Genomic DNA, 19,109 nt, shown 5'->3' with positions numbered 1-19,109 from the left:
GATTTTATATAACACATAAATTCTTCCTGACTTTAGGTAGATAATTGCGTCGATATTATATTATTTGAACATAGCAAAGCAATATGTATGTGTTTATATGTATGTACATTTTTTGCTTTGAAAGCTAGTGTAATCTTTTTTTCCCCAAAAATACAATTTTCTGGATGAGTCTCATTAAAAAATGATGAAACCTGTAAAGTGAGAATAGAAATACAACAACAGAGTAAATCTACTTATTAGACTAGTGTGTGTTTTAATTTAGGCATAAATTATAAAAAATCAATTCCAAATTATGAAGTTACCTGTTGTACAGATGTTATTTTATAAAAGGAAAACAAAAGATTAGAAAAGCACAAAATAGAAACACTCCCTTCAGACCAAAGACGAAGGGCTGTTTCTTAAAAAAGGGTTAGAGAGCTTGTGAAATCTGAATATAGGGGACATTTTCGTCTGTGTGTTTCTTACATAATCAGCATTTTCTGTTTCTACTTACCATAACAGTGTATTTTCCATTTTTTTCATTCTGTGGAATAAAATTGAAATTCTGTCAAGTAAAATTAAAGATCAGTTTTATGTTTTGGTATTTTTAAATTACGTGAAGTTGGAGGAAACGGAAGATAAAAGTGGTAAAATAGTTACTCACCGTCTCCCCCCAGTGTTCTTCATGTGAACTTACATGTTTGTTTACTCGGATTCTTTCAGATGTGTTACCTGCTAGATTCTGTAAGGCCATTCTTACGTTCTTTAACATAATTACACATTTTAGTGGCATGTTCAATTCATATTTGGACGTGGAATTTTATTCCAGGATGTGCTATTTTAATGTAAAATGCGGAACTTTTATTAAAATCACTACTTTTTTAGATTAGCATTTGACTTATGGTTAAATCTACATATTACAAATTTATGTTATACACACTACGATAAAAGAAATGACACGATAATTAATATTTTAATGCCATAAAGTTAAAGCAAAATATTATTATATAAATGAGGTCCCCTATGTAAAACTCTTTAGATAGCCTTACTTAAACACAAATTTAGATGTCTTCAAATTAGTAGTACTTTGATGTATATAATTTGTATCTCTAAGTTATTTGGTTTATTATTTAACTGTTATTTACTTTGAAGTAAAGCAACTATTTTGATTATTAACATAGGTTTATATTCCTGTTTTCTACGATTTCTTGATGAGCATGGGCTTGTACATAGATTATTTAACTAGAAATGAGAAATCTTAGGTTTTACTCCTGCCTCCACTACTTGTTCTTGCCAAGTTACCTCTGGGCTTCCTATGGTAATAATAATAGGGCATGTCGATGTTGTAGGGTGATGGAGAAAGCCAGACGAGATGATGTGCAAAGAGCAGTTAGCCTGGGGCCAGGCTCATCATCAGGGCTTCATGAATGGCAGTGCTATCAGTATCACGACTTGTCATCATTATCAACAACGTATATTGAGTGTTATCCAAATATGAAGGATTGTTATTTAGGAAATGTGGTTTCCTTTGCTTTTGCTGTTTTTGACTCGTGTCCATGTCGTTTCTGTTTTTCCTCTTCTAGTCATTTAAGCACTTCAGAGTTCAATATGAAATAAAAAGGAAACAGATCGAACATTTAATACAACCAATACATAGAGACGGTAAATTGTCACTTGACCAAGCATTGGTAAAGCAGTCCTGGGATAGAGTGTCCTCCAGGGTAAGTTCTCTCGTGATTAATTTTACTAAGGCTTATGTAATTTAGTCAAGAACATTTTCCATCATGTTTTCTAAACAGTGATATGTCATCTGGTCCTACTGCCTCTAGCTGAGGAGGGAAAGACTTAGCCATGGGAGTTTTCCTTTAAGTTAGTGGAAGTACTGAACTTGGTTGAACAACTCTTCTGCTTTGTCTGCCCTACACGTAGTTTGTTTTTTCTGTTTTTATTTTTTGTAAGATTTTTAAAAAAATTTTTATTTGTTTTTGACAGAGAGAGAGAGAGAGACAGAGCATGAGCGGGGGAGGGGCAGAGAGAGAGGGAGACACAGAATCCGAAACAGGCTCCAGGCTCCGAGCTGTCAGCCCAGAGCCTGACGCGGGGCTCGAACTCACGAACTGTGAGATCATGACCTGAGCCGAAGTCGGATGCTCAGCCGACTGAGCCACCCAGGCGCCCCAAACACGTAGTTTCACGTAGTAGATGATGGCTTGAAATCCTGCAAGACCACCTGGGTTACTGCTCACTTTACACAACTAAATTCTGGGTTGTTTAGAAAAGGTGACTCTCCCAAGAATGGAGCCTCAATAACTTCTCTAAAGTCTATAGCTAGGTTTCATTAATAGTTAGTAATCTTTGTATATGGACATTTAGTTTTACATGCTTTAATTTAAGCAAATCTTCTTTTTTTTTTAATTTTTTTTTAACTTTTATTTATTTTTGAGACAGAGAGAGACAGAGCATGAACAGGGGAGGGGCAGAGAGAGAGGGAGACACAGAATCTGAAACAGGCTCCAGGCTCTGAGCTGTCAGCACAGAGCCCGACGTGGGGCTCGAACTCACGGACCGTGAGATCATGACCTGAGCCGAAGTCAGACACTTAACCGACCGAGCCACCCAGATGCCCCTAATTTAAGCAAATCTTCTAATCTGGTCTTTCATGAACCTGAAGGAAAACTGCTCAGTAAATTTCATGTTAATATTTTGCAAACTTAAAGACCAAGATTTCAACCTTGGTCACTGAAACTTCTATCACTATTGAGAATATTTGTCTTGAACTTCTATTTACTTCATTTTTACAATCTAATCTTTTCCCCACAAACTCTACCAGAGAATAGGTTAGTTCCCAAGCCCCTCAGCCTATCCCATCTGGTATTCCAGTAAGTTAGGAAACAGTGCTTAAGACTGGATAAAGTGGAAGGGCACCTGGGTGGCTCAGTCAGCTGAGCGTCTGACTTTGGCTCAGGTCATGATCTCATAGTTCGTGAGATCGAACACCACATTGGGCTCGGTGCTGACAGCCTGTCGGCACAGAGCCTGCTGTGGATCCTCTGTCCCCTCTTCTTGCACTCTCCTCCCCATCCCCCCACCCCCCCAAAAGAATTGGATAAAGGGGAAGAAATGAAGAAATGGTTAGGGAATTGTAGTTTCATAGAAAGAATCCTGAATGTTCCTTTCCCCCCAGAGATATCTAGATGACCCTGATTTTTCTGCACCTGTTCCCCTGTGTGAGATTTTAAAGGATACACAACAGTGTACCCAGTGTATAACAACCACGTCCTGAGGCACGTCAGCAAACCCAGTCCTTTCCCTTTCAGCAAAAGCCAAATGGAAAAATCAGTGGGGGCTTTGTGCTACTCCTATAGGTAGAAAACTGTTTAAGCTCCCAATAATACCCTTCCGTGTCTAAGGTGTATTTTGTTTCCTTAAAATTTGCTTGTAACTCTAATTTCCTCCTCATTCTCAAAGTACCGCATTCAGAACACAGATATTTTCTTACTTGATAGTTATTAAAGTAACACAAGATGATTAAGTTAAATCCTTATGGGGGCTTTAAAAGTCATTTGAGGGAATTTAAGGAATTGTCCTCTGAGAGACATTGTTTTTCCACTTTTGTATTTCAGCTCTTTGACTGGCATATACAGCTTGATAAATCTCTCCCTGCACCTCTGGGCACCATAGGTGCCTGGTTATACAGAGCGGAGGTGGCCCTGAGAGAGGAAATAACCATTCAGCAGGTGCATGAGGAAACGGCCAACACAATACAACGGAAACGCGAGCAACACAAGGTAAGAGTTCTGGTGGGGAGACCTTCCTGCACAGCAGTCCTAGTGTTGTCTGAAGACTTGGCTGTTTAGACCTTCCACTGACGCGCGTCTCCCAAGTGTCCATTCACATAGGTTCTGAGATGTCGCACTTCCGTCTTCCTTGCTTGCTAACGACAGTTCCAGTAGATTTATTTTCTGAAGAATTTTCTGGGCGGTTATCTTTGTTATTGCCGTTGCTATATGTTATTTTTTGAAAGGTAAGCCCACAGACACATTTATGTAATAATGTGGTTGGCCGTTGGTTCTAGACCTCATTCCTGTCTCCGTTCTCAAAGGAAGGCAAGCCAAGTTACCACGTTTTTATGTCCTTTGCTATGAGGGGGCAGGGGGTCAAGGGAGAGTGGGGATTTTAGGAAGTGGTGGGATTAGGCGTTGATGACTTTTATTTGCGACTTTTTTAGTGTACTGCAGAGTCAGCTGTGCTTAGTATAAATTCTAACATATTCCTCTTTGGGTTTTGTGGGACCTAACTAAAAATGCTGTTTTTCACTAACATCATATTAACTCAGTCCTGTGTTTTGTGCAATTGAGTTTGTGTACCTCATTTACTGTCATCATAGGGATTACTGTATATGTGGAAACCAGAGAAGGGGAGGTGACCAAATATGGGCAATCTGTGGCTCACGTATATTTTCTGCCAAGATAGGAATATTTTTTTACTGCTTCAAGGAAATAGACTGTTCTATGTTCTAAACTAGACTGTAAGGCAAATTCATGACAGATTTGGTTTCAGGCCCCTCTGGGACCTTATCTTTGAAACTAGAAATGTAGAGGTACAGAGGTGCCATGGAGTTTCAGCTCCTGGCCCTCTCGGCTCGACTCACTCACCCCAGATCCGGCCGCCAAACAAGATGGACGCAACAAGATTTTGTGTTCCTGCACGATCGGTCAGGGTCCTTTCTGCGTTTATTCTTGGCCCTTCTTCCGTTGTAATCAGTATCTCCAGATACTTTAAGTTTTGCTGTTGATCTCTTAGCCTCTCCCCTTCTCACCACCGCCACCATACACAAAACACACAGAAAACTCCCTAGAATCTGCTTCTCTGGTAAGCATGACTTTGGCGTCTGCTCCATCGCTGGAGATACACGCACATAAAATCCAGGCCTGCTAGTCTATACTGTCTCTGAAGATAGAGGATAAGAGATCAAGTCCCAAGACTTTTCTCTGGGACTGAGTCAGGTTAAGTCTTCTTAGAAGCAGAAAAACCTGGGCTATGTCCTTGTTGAGATTCCCAGTATATTAAAAATAGGGGGAAATGCTGAGACAGGATTACACAACAATACCGCTTCAACAGATTAGCAATTCGTTGTAACTACCACCTAATGCGTCATGTAACAGTTGAAATAATGTGTAGCTGAGGTGACTAATTCATACAAAAGAAGCTACCTTAGGGTTTAAAATCAGATGTAGAATGGGTATGGATTGTGGGTTAGATGTGCTAATTCTGTGAGTACATGCCGAGGGCCTACTGTGTGCCAGTTTTATGTACAAGGTGCCTCCAATCTAGAAGTTTGAGACACAGCATGTGTTTGTTGTTTGCATAATATACTTAGGTCTGATTTAAATGCTCCACCACAGAGAAAATGTCCAAGCATATTGGCTGTGCTATTTACCAGTTGATAAGATTTAGTGGACATGTTAATTCACTGCACACTCTAGGCTGCAGCAACACCTGCTGAACGTTGAGTTTTAAGTTGGATGCACACACGCTGTCCATGTGTCTCAGTGATTATATGAACTGAGGCCCCTCATGACTCTCCTGGCTCCTTTGAGAGATAGAGACCCTGTGCCAACCATCAACTGTGCAGCTGGAACCACCTTTTTTACCAGAGTGTAACGAACAACCATAAATGCCAAAATGAAATGGAGTAGGGAAAGGGAAGGGGAAAGAGCTGGAGAAGATGCTTATCTGAGACTAAAAATCAGAAAGGACTGAAGAGAAGGTCAGGGAATGCAATGAAGAGACAACAGGAAGCAAGCAGAGGCAAGTAAGGGCTAGGACTAGGTCAAGGCAAATCTCCAGAATGATCTGTTTACTGAGGTAGGGACTTTTACTAGGTCTGGGCACAGGTACTGAGAGTAGTAGAGTCATAAAACAATGTCATTGTTAATTATAAAATCAATTCTCATTTATTTAAGATATATTTATTAGGTACCTATAATAAGATAAGCTTTGATGATGTAAGCAGTTTGAATCATTGTTGAGATAACTAAAATTCTAGTCTTCTTCACTAGAAGAATCAGCCCATCAACTTGGTATCACTACTTTGTGCTGGAATATTGGGCTGGCTTGGAAATGCAGTTCCCACTATATTAAGAATAGGGGGAAATCTTGAGACAGGGTTACACAAATAATGGAAAAAAGCACAATATAGGACTCATTAATACATAAGCAAGAATGTTTGAGAATATTGTCTACTTATCCCAGTCTAAAAGTAACTATGGCTTTGCCATGAAAACTTAGATAGGCTATCAAGATCTCAAATTTTTGGTTTTCTGCATGGTTCACATCTTTAAAAAAAAAACATACCACATGACGATTGTCTGTTAATACATAATCAGTGTTTGAAAACGTGATTCAGATAATTTTTAATTTTTTTTGGCAAAGGGGTTATTTTACAAATGGTTCTACCAAAGTTTTTTTTTTTTTTTTAACTTAACTTACATGTAGGTAGGATCATATTATTCCGAAAAGCAAGATACACCTTTACTAGCTTTTCTATTTTCCAGATACCTTAATGCGTAGTTATCTAGGAAGATGACAAAAATAGTCATAGTTAACTATAATTGAGTATTCAGCTATGTTTCTGTCTTAAGTACTTTATTTTGCTAAGCAGTTGACATGCAGGATGTGAGACAACTATTATTATTATCTTCACTTTGTCAATGAATAAACTTGAGGCAGACGGAGTTTAAGTGCTTTGCCCAAGGTCACATAGCTGGTAGTCCAGATTGTTTTAAACTCTAAACTTAACTATGCCCACAAAACTATTGCATGTAATACATGTAGAGTAATTAAACTTACTAGTTATTTTTTTAGTAGTAGAGCTTTGGCAAAGTAAGGCTTTTCGTCTTAAGGAATTATGCAAATAGCCATCAAACTCTACCACCTACTACCCATCCGTGTTGCGGTTATCAATCCTACATATTCACTTCCCCTCCTTTTTTGAAGATTTAATTTCCTGCATGGCAATGCATGCCATAATTCTTAAAAACTTCACTAACCCATAGATGATTCTGCCAAAAACCTTGCCTCTTAGTTTCTTGATCTCCTGTCTTTCAGTGATCCCATCCTTCCCTCTATGCCCCTGATGGGCATAAAGCATGGTCTAGAACTTGTCATCACCAGTAACTGAAACTCCTTCAATGTCTTCTTTAAGCATGTATCTCACTGTCCAATCAAACTTGCCCTGACTCCAAAACGCACGGACTCCGTGCTCTTTAATCCTTTGATTTTACTGAGTCTCACCCTCTTCAAGGCATCCGTTCCTTTTGTACTCTATTTAAATTCAGTGCCGAATCCGCAAAGGTCACTCCTTTGTACATACGCTAATTGTCTTGACCAGGTTTCCTTCGTCCTGTTGTCCTGATTAAAACATAACCCCGATTGAAGCCAACTCTCTGCCTAGTCCCTGCCCACGCACATGCCGCTGAGTGTGCCTGCAGAAAAACACACCCCCAGGCACGATGACTAACCCAAGTGGGTCCTGACTGCTGCCTGGCACTCCAAAGGCATTTCCCGATTCCATTGCCTCTTTATTTCAGGGACAACTATTCCATACCTTGTCCCTTCAAATCTTCCACACCTCCTCCCATATCCTTACTCTCAGCTGGTGACACTGCTTCCTATTTCTCTGAGAAAATAGAAACAATCAAAAAAGAATTTCCGCCAGCTCCCACGACCACATCAACCCACCTACAAGCATCTGTGCCTGAATACCCAGTCTTCACTTCTGTTACTAGGGATGAACCATCTGTGCTCTGATCTAAGACCAGCCCCTCCACATGTGTAGTGTATGAGAGCCCATCCTCCCTGCTCTTCTCCAGTAAACAATTCCTCTAGTTCTTGCCTTTTTAGTTTTTTTTCTCTTTCTGCTGGATTTTTCCCACCGACATAAAGTATATGCTGTTAATCCTCTCCTCTTAGAGATTATTTAAAAAATAAATAAAATTTAAAAAATAAAAATTGTCTTTCTTCCTCCTACTCTTGCTTCCAGCTACTGTCCATTTTTCCTCCTTCCTTTTTCAGTGAAGCTCTTTGAAAGAGTTATCATGCTCATTTTGGTTTCAGAACTGTCTTTTCCAATTCTTTCTAGAACCCATTTGGATCAAGGTTTCTCTTGCCATGCTATTCATGTCAGGTTCATGAGAGTTCTCCTTATTCCTCGCTTAATGGTCAATTCTCAGTCCTCGTCCTACCTCGCCTATTAAAAGGATTTCACATAGTTATTTCTGAATCCTTGAAACACTTTCTTCATTTGGTTTCCTCATTTTCTTTCTGCTCCTCTTGCTGTGCCTTTCTAATCTTTCCCGGTCTTTCCACAAATATTTATTGTGCACTCTCTGTGTGCAAAGTGGTGTTCTAGGCATTTGTGATACACCCAGAAGAAAAAGAGACCAAAATTCCTACACTCATATAACTTGCCTTCTAATGGGGGGAGGCATATAAGAAATAATAAACATAAATAACTAATAAGTAAAATTTATCTTCAGTTAGAAAGTAAAAGGACAGAGAATATTAGGGGTGTTGCAATTTTAACGAGGGTTGTCAGTGAAACTTCACTGAAAAGATGATGTCAAACAGGCAAGCACATCCCCACCTCAACCCCTTTGCCCTTGCCATTGTCTTTTATGTTCTCTTTTCCTTGGCCTGAAACATCTTCCCACTGATCAGTCTCTCAGTATGTTCTTCCTTGTCTCCTTTTTTCCTTTACTGAAATGTCACCTATTAGTCAACACTTTCTTGGCCACCCCTTTGAAATCGCAACTCCTTTTCCCTCTTCTCTATTTGATTTTTCTCTTTAGTATTTATCTGCATCTCAACTGCTCTTTTAATTCTGTATCTCAGTTAGTGCTTGGTTTTCTATACTGTAATGTGAACTCTGTAAGGGCAAGAATTATTGTTTGTTTTTTCACAGTTGTATTCCCAGCCCCTGAAAATGATTAGAAATATTCAGGCTTTCAGAATTTTAACTGGGTCAATAACACCAATTTATACTTACTGGGAAATTGTCCATTTGACTACGTTTTCAAAATTATTGCCATAAAATTATTCAAAATAGTTGAAAATATATTTTTTTGGTAATCTTTTCTGTGCCTGTAGTTAAGCTCCTATTTTTCCCCAATATTGTTTCTTTGTATCTTCCTTCTTTCCTTAATTGCACTTTTGACACTGTTGATTTTCTTTGTTGGAATCTAACCATCTTTTTTCATCAACTTTCTTACCCAAAGAATGGTGACATCACTCTGTCTTGTGTGAGAAAAGCCTGGCTTAGTAACAGAGGGTAGAAGCCAGGGAACCAGTCGCAGTAATCCGGGTAGAGTGGCCTGAACCGGGATGGTAGTTCTAGAGATGACGAAAAGTGGTCAGATTCTGAATATTTTTTTAATGTTTATTTATCTTTGAGAGAGACAGAGTGAGCAGGGGAGGGGCAGAAAGAGAGGTAGACAGAGGATCTGAAGCGGGCTCTGTGCCGACAGCAGAGAGACCTATGCAGGGCTCAAACTCACGAACGATGAGATGGTGCCCTGAGCCAGTGTTGGATGCTTAAGCGACTAAACCACCCAGGTACCCCTGAATATTTTTAAGGCAGAGCAATTTGCAGCATTAGATATTTATTGTGAAGAAAGGAGAGTCATATTTGACACTATGATTTTTCAACTGAGCAATTGGAGAATGGAATTTCCATCAGTTGAGATGGAGAGACAGTGAAGCAGGTTTGAGGAAAAAGATCAACAGGTTAGTTTGGGGCATGCTAAGTATGAGATTTCTTCACATCCAGGTGGACATGTAGAGTAGGCAGTAAGAGATAAGAGACAGGAGCTCAAGACACAGGTAGAGGCTGGAGATAACTGTTCAGAATCATTGGCATATAGAAGGATGTTGAAAGCTTTGAGACTAAAGATATTAAATAAGGAAGTATAGACAGAAAAAACTGTCAAGAACGGAGACCTAAGGGAATCTAATATCCAGAGATCAAAGAGTAGAAGATGAACCAGCAGAAGAGTATGAGAAAGAGCAAATGGTGAGGTGGGAGGGAATCCAGCTCCTGTGTTGTCTTAGAAGCTAAGGAAAGCAACGTATCAAGGATAGGGCATTGTCAATAACATGGCCACAGCAATGCTTTTAAAATGCAAGTTTATTCATTTCACCCCTCTCAAAACTTCCCACTAGCTTCTGCCTACTTAAAATAAGCATTCCAAAATTCTTACAAAGGCCTGTGAGGTCCACAGATTGACAGCCCTTTTCCTCTCCTCCCTTCTCCCCTGCCCCCCACCCCTACTATGCTAGTACTTCTTTTGTTCCATCTCAGTGACTGAGAGAGGTGCACTGATTGCTCCCACAGCTGCATAGATTTGTCAGTTTCTCCCTATAGTCCCATCAGTTTTTACTCAATGCATTTTGAAGCTTTCTCTTAGGCATGTTCAGAATTAACACAGACACTAGTAAATTGGAAGTTTCATCCTTAAGCGATTAATGATATAATGATTTTTATTCTCAAATCTAGTTTGTCTGATATTGTTACACTCATACCAGCTTTCTTTTGTTAGTATTTCAGGGTTCTGGCTCATTAGGATTCTGAGTTTTATTGTTACCACCTTATAGGAGTTCCAAGACTCAACTTCTGCAGTCATGGTATAGATTTTTGCCCCAAACAATCAGCTTTTCCCATTGGTTTTTGCTAGGTCTGTGATCCAGTTTGGGGTCATAATTTTTAAAATTAATTAATTATTTATTTTGAGAGAAAGAGGGAAAGAGAGAATCTCAGGCAAGCTCTATGTCCAGTGCAGAGTCCTATACAGGGCTTGATCTCACGACTATGAGATCATGACCTGAGCCAATATCAATAGTCAGATGCTTAAGTGACTGAGCCACCCAGGCGCCTCAGTTTTGGGTCATATTTTAACAGGAGTGGGAGACCTAAGAGATTTTCCTTACTTCCTGCAAGTGCACCAGTGAATTAAAGTCACAGACTGTGCTCAGCATCTAGCTGGTTTTTAGTGAGATGGCTTTTCAGAGATCCCAGTGACGTCATGCCCACTATAGTTTCTTTATCATATTTTTAAAAATATTTTTGTTTGTTTTGATACCTTGTCATGATATTTTCAGTTAACTAGATACTGACTATAATAAGGAAGACTTCTTAGAAGGCAACTGGACATATGGGTATTCCAATATAGTCAGAGACCCCTACTTACACATTAACATATAGTCACATAGAATAAATCGGAGCTGGGCGTGGTGATGGGTCTAAATTTGCTCTGCACTCACTTGAGTGGGTCTCGGTGAAGATCATAAGCCATAGAAATGTGCCAGGAGGTTATAAAGGGGGAAAAGAGTGACTGAAATACTCATAGCCATTAGTTGCTCTAAGACAGTCTTCTGTCCCCTGTGATCAGCTCCTGCACAGAATGCCCTCCATCTGGGCTTGAGAAACTTGTGAATATCTGAGCAGTTACCTACAATTCCAAGCAGATCAATATATTATAATAACAAAATTTACCAGGATAGAAATAGTTTTCCCTTGGATTTTTCTACAATGCAAAAGCTAATGTCCCTCAAATTAAAAGGCACAAACACATATGACCTTTATGTGAACAAATACATATGACTTTAACATTTTAATTTATATATGAGTGCCTTCATTTTTTCCCCCTTCCATCAAATGTCTCTCTTACTTGTGGCTTTATGCTTTTTATTGCTTCTATTTTGTCCAATTAGTCCACAAAATCTTCATGTGGGTTAAACTAAATGCTAATTTTAATGTATTATCCTGATGGGCTAATGGGTCTTACTATTCATTGAGTGACAAACTGCTGTGTGTTTATTCTGTTATTGAGAAACAAACTAAACTCTAGAGAATATGGCATGAAGCATCTTTCATCTCTCTTTGCTTCTATATGAGAAATTGGCTAGGAATTGTGAAACACCTGTGAAGTCTTTATATGAATAAGCCTACCGACAATGAAAAACTCAGAAAACAAATAGAAATAAAATATTAAAATTTGTGTAGTTCTATACAACCTATAAAGAATATTTATAAACATCACATTTGATCTTTCCAGTCTGATTTCTATAGGACATTCCCTGTGCTTGTTTGAAATCTTCTAACCATAAGAATATTTAATAATATCGTGATATATGACTTACTTTAGATGGCAAGCAAATTTCACTTTATAATAGTCTGCATGTGTTAGAAGTAAAATAAAAATAGTGATATATATGTATATATATATATATATTTATATATAAAACCATTAAAGGGTTAAGCTAGTTGTGCTTAGTGTTAAGCTTCTAAAAACTAAGGGTTAAACTAGTCGTGCTTAGTTTTAAGCTTCTAAAAACCAGTTTATTCAAAATCAAGGAAAGAGAAAAATCCTAACACATCATTGTTTATAGCAGCAACTACATTTTCCTTTGGACCATGTGCCTTTAAAATGTCTGAATACATTGCTCTGCAACTGTCGTGTGTGTTTAAAAGATGCCATAATTATTAGATACAGCTCTAGCACAGGTCTTAGGGATAAGCACCAGGGCTCCTGTACAAGGTAAAAAGCCTATGAGAGGCACCAAGCCACATCTGGATGGAGCAGCACGATCAAATTGTTGAGTACATTGACTCATCGGTACAAGCTGAAAATTATGCTTCTTAGCCTCCTGTGAACATGTTTTCTCATTTTTTATTTTTTTTTTTTAAATCGTGTCTTAGGATCTGCTTCAAAACACAGATGCCCACAAAAGAGCATTCCATGAAATCTACCGGACCAGATCTGTTAACGGGATCCCAGTACCACCTGATCAATTAGAGGACATGGCCGAGAGGTAAGAGAATGGCTGGTTTGAAATGAAGTGTCTTTTTTTAAAAACTCGGTGGATGTTTCTTCCATTTCTTTTCTTTTCAATGAATTGACTGTTGGTTTTTTTTTAAACAGAGGTGCTTACATTTAGTACATAAAAATTGAGCTCCCATAACATATGCTAAGAATGCTAACATCCTAATATGTTATCATTTGCAGAGAGTAAACCTGAATATCCCCACAGCCTGGAAATCACAGAAATGGTTTCTTCAGAGGCTGTATTTTTATTCAGCACCGTGAGGAACATTATGTAATATTGCAAAAACAGCTTATAAAAGAAACAGATGAGAGTTGTCTTGGCAGGGGAAAGAACTAAATTAAATACTTCAATCAATCACGATTTGCCTTTAAATCCAGAGCTAGAAAAGGAATCAGAGCTCCTGATAGTGATTGATCAGCCAGAGTTTAGAAGACTTTGTGCTTGTATTATATTTAGCACTGACGTGTAACAGGTTAAATAAGCACTGCTCTGTTACTATTAGTTACTTACATTCTGTAAATTCTCGGTGTTTTATTTCTAGGTTTCATTTTGTTTCCTCCACATCAGAGCTACACTTAATGAAAATGGAATTTCTAGAATTAAAGTACCGTCTGCTCTCACTGCTGGTTCTTGCAGAGTCAAAGCTGAAATCTTGGATCATCAAGTATGGGAGGAGAGAGTCCGTGGAGCTCCTTCTGCAGAACTACATCGTAAGTCTCTCTGGTGCTTTGACAAAGAAATCAGAGGACACGTGGATTTAGCATTTAATACCTATCGGTTGCTTTGACGTTGTAGTTTTTATCTTGAATTTAAACATGAAGGTACCAGTATGTTAAATGGGTTTGATAGAAGTTAGTAAGCTTTTCATGGTAACCTGAAATATACACTTAATATTCTTTGGAAATACAGAAAGACTCAGCTTCATGAATCATACCGAACCATTGTGACTGGCTTTATTGCTTAAAAAAAAAAAAAAAGAAGTTTTTGCATTGCATACCCATGACTTTGATTGTGAGCTCACTATTGAAACTGAATTAGAATACTTAAAGATCATCCTCATGTCTCTAAGAAAGAATCATTAGTAGTTCAGAAAATTCTGTTATCCAAAAGGGGACTGTCTAGTTTTTAGATTATTAGGTCCAGCACGTCTCTGAGTTTCATTGCTTCTTGTGTGCATTCAGGAAAAGTAAAATTCTGTCTGTGAATCTCTGTACCAATTTAATTTTTAAAGACTATCTTATATTTTGGGCTGTCAGTATAAATAATTCTATATTTACATGGAATAGTAGCCTTGCATTAATGAAGAAATTAGGTTGTTCTATCAGTTTTCACTACATGTAATTAGAGAGTTATTTATTAAAGGTAATTTATTTCTGTTAGCTAAACATACCCCCTCCAAATTTATTAGCAATACAAACTTGTTTTCAAAGTTCATATTCATAAGGCATCTCAGTCCTGTACTTCACCACTTGTGTTTAATCACAAATTCAAACTGATAAATTAATAAGTTTAAAATACAAATCCATTTCTAACCTGACTAGTGAGCTTTGTAACTGGAATGATTGAATGTTGATTAAAACCATATCTTTGCTGAAGCATTCTAGAACCAGAATGTATTTTGCTATATTTTGATTACATTTTTAAAGTGATTACTGAACAAGATGCGTTTGGAAAATAAATAGGTTTACAGTAAAATCTTCCTGTAGGTTTACTATAATTGTCTTGGAAACATTTGTCAAAAAATGTGAAATCTGTTATATGGTATGTTTCCCTTATTCATATTTAATTGTTATGGAAAGTCATGAAAAATCTTATTTTTTAATTTCAAGCAATTACGTTAGTCTTTTAAATATTAAATTACAGACATGCATTTATATTTTTGGATTTAGTCATGTCAAATGATACACTCTGAGCTCAGTAGGTAATTATGCAGATCTGTCTTTGTTCTAGCTATTTAAGGACAGCCAATCAGACTGAAATGCTTAATGGGGCTGTTCCACCAGGTTAATGTTCTAATACAATGATGTTAGTAATTCTCTTTGAACTTCTCAGATAAAAGATATGTAAGTAGAGAGTTGTTATAATGATACAACTTTCATAAATATTAATTAAAGAAAAACAGTACTTCTGTTTTCTCCATGAAGAGAAGTTCACTAAGCTGCTAGATTTAAACTGCTACACAACTTAAAATAATTGGCAAACTTGATCATTATGCTACACATGTGACATTTTTATGACCATTTCTGCATATTCTTATTCCGTAGTGAAAAATACCTATTTATGGCTAACCCGTCTTTTCTGAAAAGGGCCTTAAAGTATTTTTTTGTTTAATAGTTTTAATAACTGGGATGTTGTGTGTTGTCCATGAGCCCAGTGTCCTCCATGTGTAATCTTCTAACCCAGTGACAACCCCAGTGGCATTTTCACATGGTTTCACTGAGGGAATCAAGCCTTTCAATGCTCAACCCACATGTTTTAGGTGGCACAGTTGGTAAGAAGTAGAATCAGGATTTGAAGTCACATCTTCCCGAACCAAAAGCCATGCTTAAGTACTGAACTTTTTACTAATCTAACAAAATTGGCTGTGAAAAGTTTTTTTTTTTGAACTTGAAAGACCAAATAATTAACATGATTTCCTGTAGCTTAGTGAACTAAGGAGTATAGCTCATGTAAATATTAGTTCCATTTAATGTTAGCTTATATCTGACAATGTTTTACACTAATATACTATAGCCTGATAGTGAGAGTTGTTATTATTTATGTTATAGGCAGCATGGTATTGGGGCAGGGGGTGGTGAGGTAGGAGAGATTGTTACATGATATTAATAGATAAAATAATTCATGTTACTAAATGGATGTTACATGGGAATGTGTTGAATCATGGTTCAGCTACTTACTACCCATGTGACTTTATAAATAACTTAATTTCTAGGAGACTTAGTTTTTCCCAAATTTTTAGTAATAATAATAATAATAATAGGATAATAGGGGCTTTTGTAAGAAACAAAGATGGACACATATTGTTTTCCTTTCATCTCACACCCCTTAGAGCTTCTCTTATCCCTTTGGAATTTGTGAGAAAATAATTTTCTTTAGAACGGACCATTTCAAAGAGTGAAGACTTTCAAACAAAATAATAAAATCAAGTTCTTAAATCCAGTCCTTCCCTTGGTTTCTAAAAAAATTTATTGTAATGAGCCATATGCTGCTACATCATCTAATAACCAAAGTAATATGCAGGATGTAAAGGTTCCATAATTATCTCTTCCTTAGTTTGAATTCTCAATTCATCTTATTCATATGCAAAAAAATACATCATTTTTTAAAGGGTTAGAGAATCAAAAAATGTGCTTCCTACTTACCTCTTGTACTAGGTGCTCAGGTATGCAGCTGTTGTGAGCTAAAGAAATTCTTGGAAAATATTTCATGAATGCTTGTTAATTAAATCTAGGCCACATACTATTCATAAGAGATTACCTACTGTAATATAAGTCAGGAGATAATTGTTTTGGTTTTTGCTGTCAGAATTGTTCTTGACTTGGCCATGTTTGTTAACACATGCTTCAATTTTACTATGGAAGAAAGAAGGATCATTCTTTTTCATAAAAGAAGAACTCTTAGAATTGTGGCCTATATGAATGCAACATAAGTAATGTGAATTTTTTTTATTATTTGTAATTATTTTATCAATGTAAGTAGGCTATCCTGTTAAAACCTCTTCTCAAAGATGATTTTTAAAATATTAAATTACCTGGTTCAGCTCCATTCAAGTGAAATCAATAAGTGAAACTTACTTATTATCTCTACATTGATCTTCCACTAAGTAGAAGAGTAGAAGTTTAGTATCTTCCACTAATACTTTGAATTTAGTGGGATAAAGAGGTATCTTAATTTTCTTGAAGTGCTATCAACAATAACATGGCTTATTTGTTGAACTTGATATCCAAAAAGTAAGCCTTATTGTGAAAGAAATAAATTAATCCCCTTATTATTTTAAGTATACTTTTGTGTTTACACCCTTCTGAGAGACTGTCCAGATAGCTCCTGATGAAAAGGAGATTTAGCAGTCCTCCTACCAAAATGATATTAATAGATAAAATAATTCATGTTACTAAATGGATTTACTCTGTATTTGCTCTCGTGTTCATTCTTAATTAATTTGTAAACAACTCTAGCAAAGGCATATTTAATTAAGTCTTTCTGTCCAGACAGGTGCAATTTCCCATTCTTCTGACACTTAGAACAATTGTTTTTCCATTAGCTTCTTGAAATTTGAGCCAAAAATAAATGGAGACTATTTTTTAAACATTGCCAAATATATTTATCTCTTCAGTGGTCTACAGTGTCTTACAAATTAGTTGTAACTTTCTTTTTTTGATCAAATTATGGTATGTTCATTTGGTTAAATTATGCTAAATTTAAGTTATAGTAAGTTACTCTTCCCCTAGTTGGAGAACAGGGAAGGTTAATGAAGTAGAACAAAAGGCTGAAAAATTAATTAGCCAGACAACTATTGTTTTACTTCATTCTCAGACAAAAATAATACAGCCTATTAAGTTACTGAAGTAAATATTCATCATGGAATCCTTCATTCCAAGTAACTCAGAGCTTTCTCTATTCACTCTATTCCTGAAGAATAATTAATACATAAATAAAACATTTTATAAGCATAAAATGCTATGCAATGTGTTATGTATGTAATGCTTTTAAGTATTATCTTGCAATATGATAAACATTTACCAATGAAATTGAGGGATGTCTGTGAAATTTTTTATGAAGTTTTAGATCTGCACTCAAACATTTTGCATCTCCATATTAAGCATTCATCGGCATATTACACTGGACTTCAGCTGGTTTTTAAAGGCTAATTTGCATTTTATAATACACTAATCAAGTATTTTAGAGGATTCAAATCAGAGGAACTAGTTATACTTAAAAGAAATTAAAGAGCCTTTGGTGATATGTTGTTAACTATAATTGCATTATTTTTTGGCTTTATAATAGCAGGACCAATCTTTGAAACAGGAGCTATTTCATATTTCCTGGAGTTAACAATAACATTTACCTACGGATTTCTTGTGCGCTCTAAATTTTACAGTGTCAGTTTGTAAATTACTATTACTCTAGTAATAGTAACAGTAATAGTAATATGTAATATGTAAATTACATACAGGTATAGATACATCTTATCTGTAATTTAAAAAAAAATTAATGTTTACTTATTTTTGAGAGACAGAGCAGGAGGGAGGGCCAGAGAGAGAGAGAGACACAGAATCTGAAGCAGGCTCCAGGCTCTGAACTGTCAGCACAGAGCCCAACACATGGCTTGAACTCACGAGCCATGAGATCTTGACCTGAGCCAAAGTTGGATGCTCAACCAACTGAGCCACCCAGGCACCCCAGTAATTTTTGTAATTGTAGATGAGATATGTGATTATTTAAAATTTTTCTCCTAGTAAACATTTTTGTACTTTATGTTTTGAGGAAAGTGTGCACTGTGCCATTTATTTATAATCTAAGTTCCTCAGAGCCATCTTTCACTAGAATTAATGTTCAAAGAGCCACACAATCCCACAGCTAAAACACAGTTGGATACTAAAATGTTCTTCCAGATTTAGTGCTTTCTAAATGTTAGCCCCAGGTTGTCTGGAGAAACTTCAGTCTGTTCTAAAAACAAACCCTTGGGTGGAGAAGAAATAGAGTATTTTCTCAATAGTGCTGAGTTAGAATAAAAGTGTGGAATCCGTTTATATTCTCAGAATAATCAGGTTATTTTATGGCAGTTGATTTAATTTGATATATTTTTTTAAAAGGTTGAGGTTGGTAAATTTGGGCAAAATATCCATATATCTATCCTGAAGAAACTGACTTCAGTATTTCTACATATGCCTAGAATTTGCCATCTTCTAACCATTACCCCTTTCTAGTCTTTTATAGAAAATAGCAAGTTCTTTGAACAATATGAAGTGACATACCAGATCTTGAAACAGACAGCTGAGATGTACGTCAAAGCTGATGGTTCAGGTAAAAAACACTGACAGAATTTGTTGCCATGTTGAACGCAGTAGAATTTAGAACCTACAGGTTTCTGTGTGATCACATCATTTTTTGTTTTTTCCCCGAAGGATCTTTTTATGACCAGGCCATTGGCCTGGAGAACACATATTGGATTCACATATTGGATTCAGTCCCCTTGAGTTTGTGCAATGCCTGTCTAACCTATGTAATAATGGTGTGTGTGTGTG

General features: G+C 36.8%; 1 protein-coding gene and 1 long non-coding RNA gene across 11 annotated transcripts in view; one reads left to right on the top strand and one right to left on the bottom strand.

The window, feature by feature from the left end:
• The window catches only part of SYNE1 (spectrin repeat containing nuclear envelope protein 1), a 477,690-nt gene that overhangs the window by 151,358 nt on the left and 307,223 nt on the right, over nucleotides 1–19,109 (top strand). For all 10 annotated transcript variants that reach the window (XM_049653080.1, XM_049653082.1, XM_049653085.1 and 7 more), the window contains 5 exons: nucleotides 1,563–1,700; nucleotides 3,603–3,767; nucleotides 12,737–12,849; nucleotides 13,406–13,574; nucleotides 18,792–18,888. In XM_049653080.1, the coding sequence (XP_049509037.1) occupies nucleotides 1,563–1,700; nucleotides 3,603–3,767; nucleotides 12,737–12,849; nucleotides 13,406–13,574; nucleotides 18,792–18,888 (682 nt within the window). The remainder of the gene's footprint in view (nucleotides 1–1,562; nucleotides 1,701–3,602; nucleotides 3,768–12,736; nucleotides 12,850–13,405; nucleotides 13,575–18,791; nucleotides 18,889–19,109) is intronic.
• Nucleotides 421–18,977, bottom strand: LOC125938057 (uncharacterized). The gene is made up of 3 exons (XR_007462594.1): nucleotides 18,840–18,977; nucleotides 13,473–13,590; nucleotides 421–523 (listed from the first exon to the last, which is right to left on the bottom strand). It is a non-coding gene; the product is annotated as an uncharacterized LOC125938057 (long non-coding RNA).

Source organism: Panthera uncia, assembly GCF_023721935.1.
Source record: "Panthera uncia isolate 11264 chromosome B2 unlocalized genomic scaffold, Puncia_PCG_1.0 HiC_scaffold_24, whole genome shotgun sequence".
NCBI classification, from domain to species: Eukaryota; Metazoa; Chordata; class Mammalia; order Carnivora; family Felidae; genus Panthera; species Panthera uncia.
This window is presented reverse-complemented; position numbering and strand designations above follow the sequence as displayed.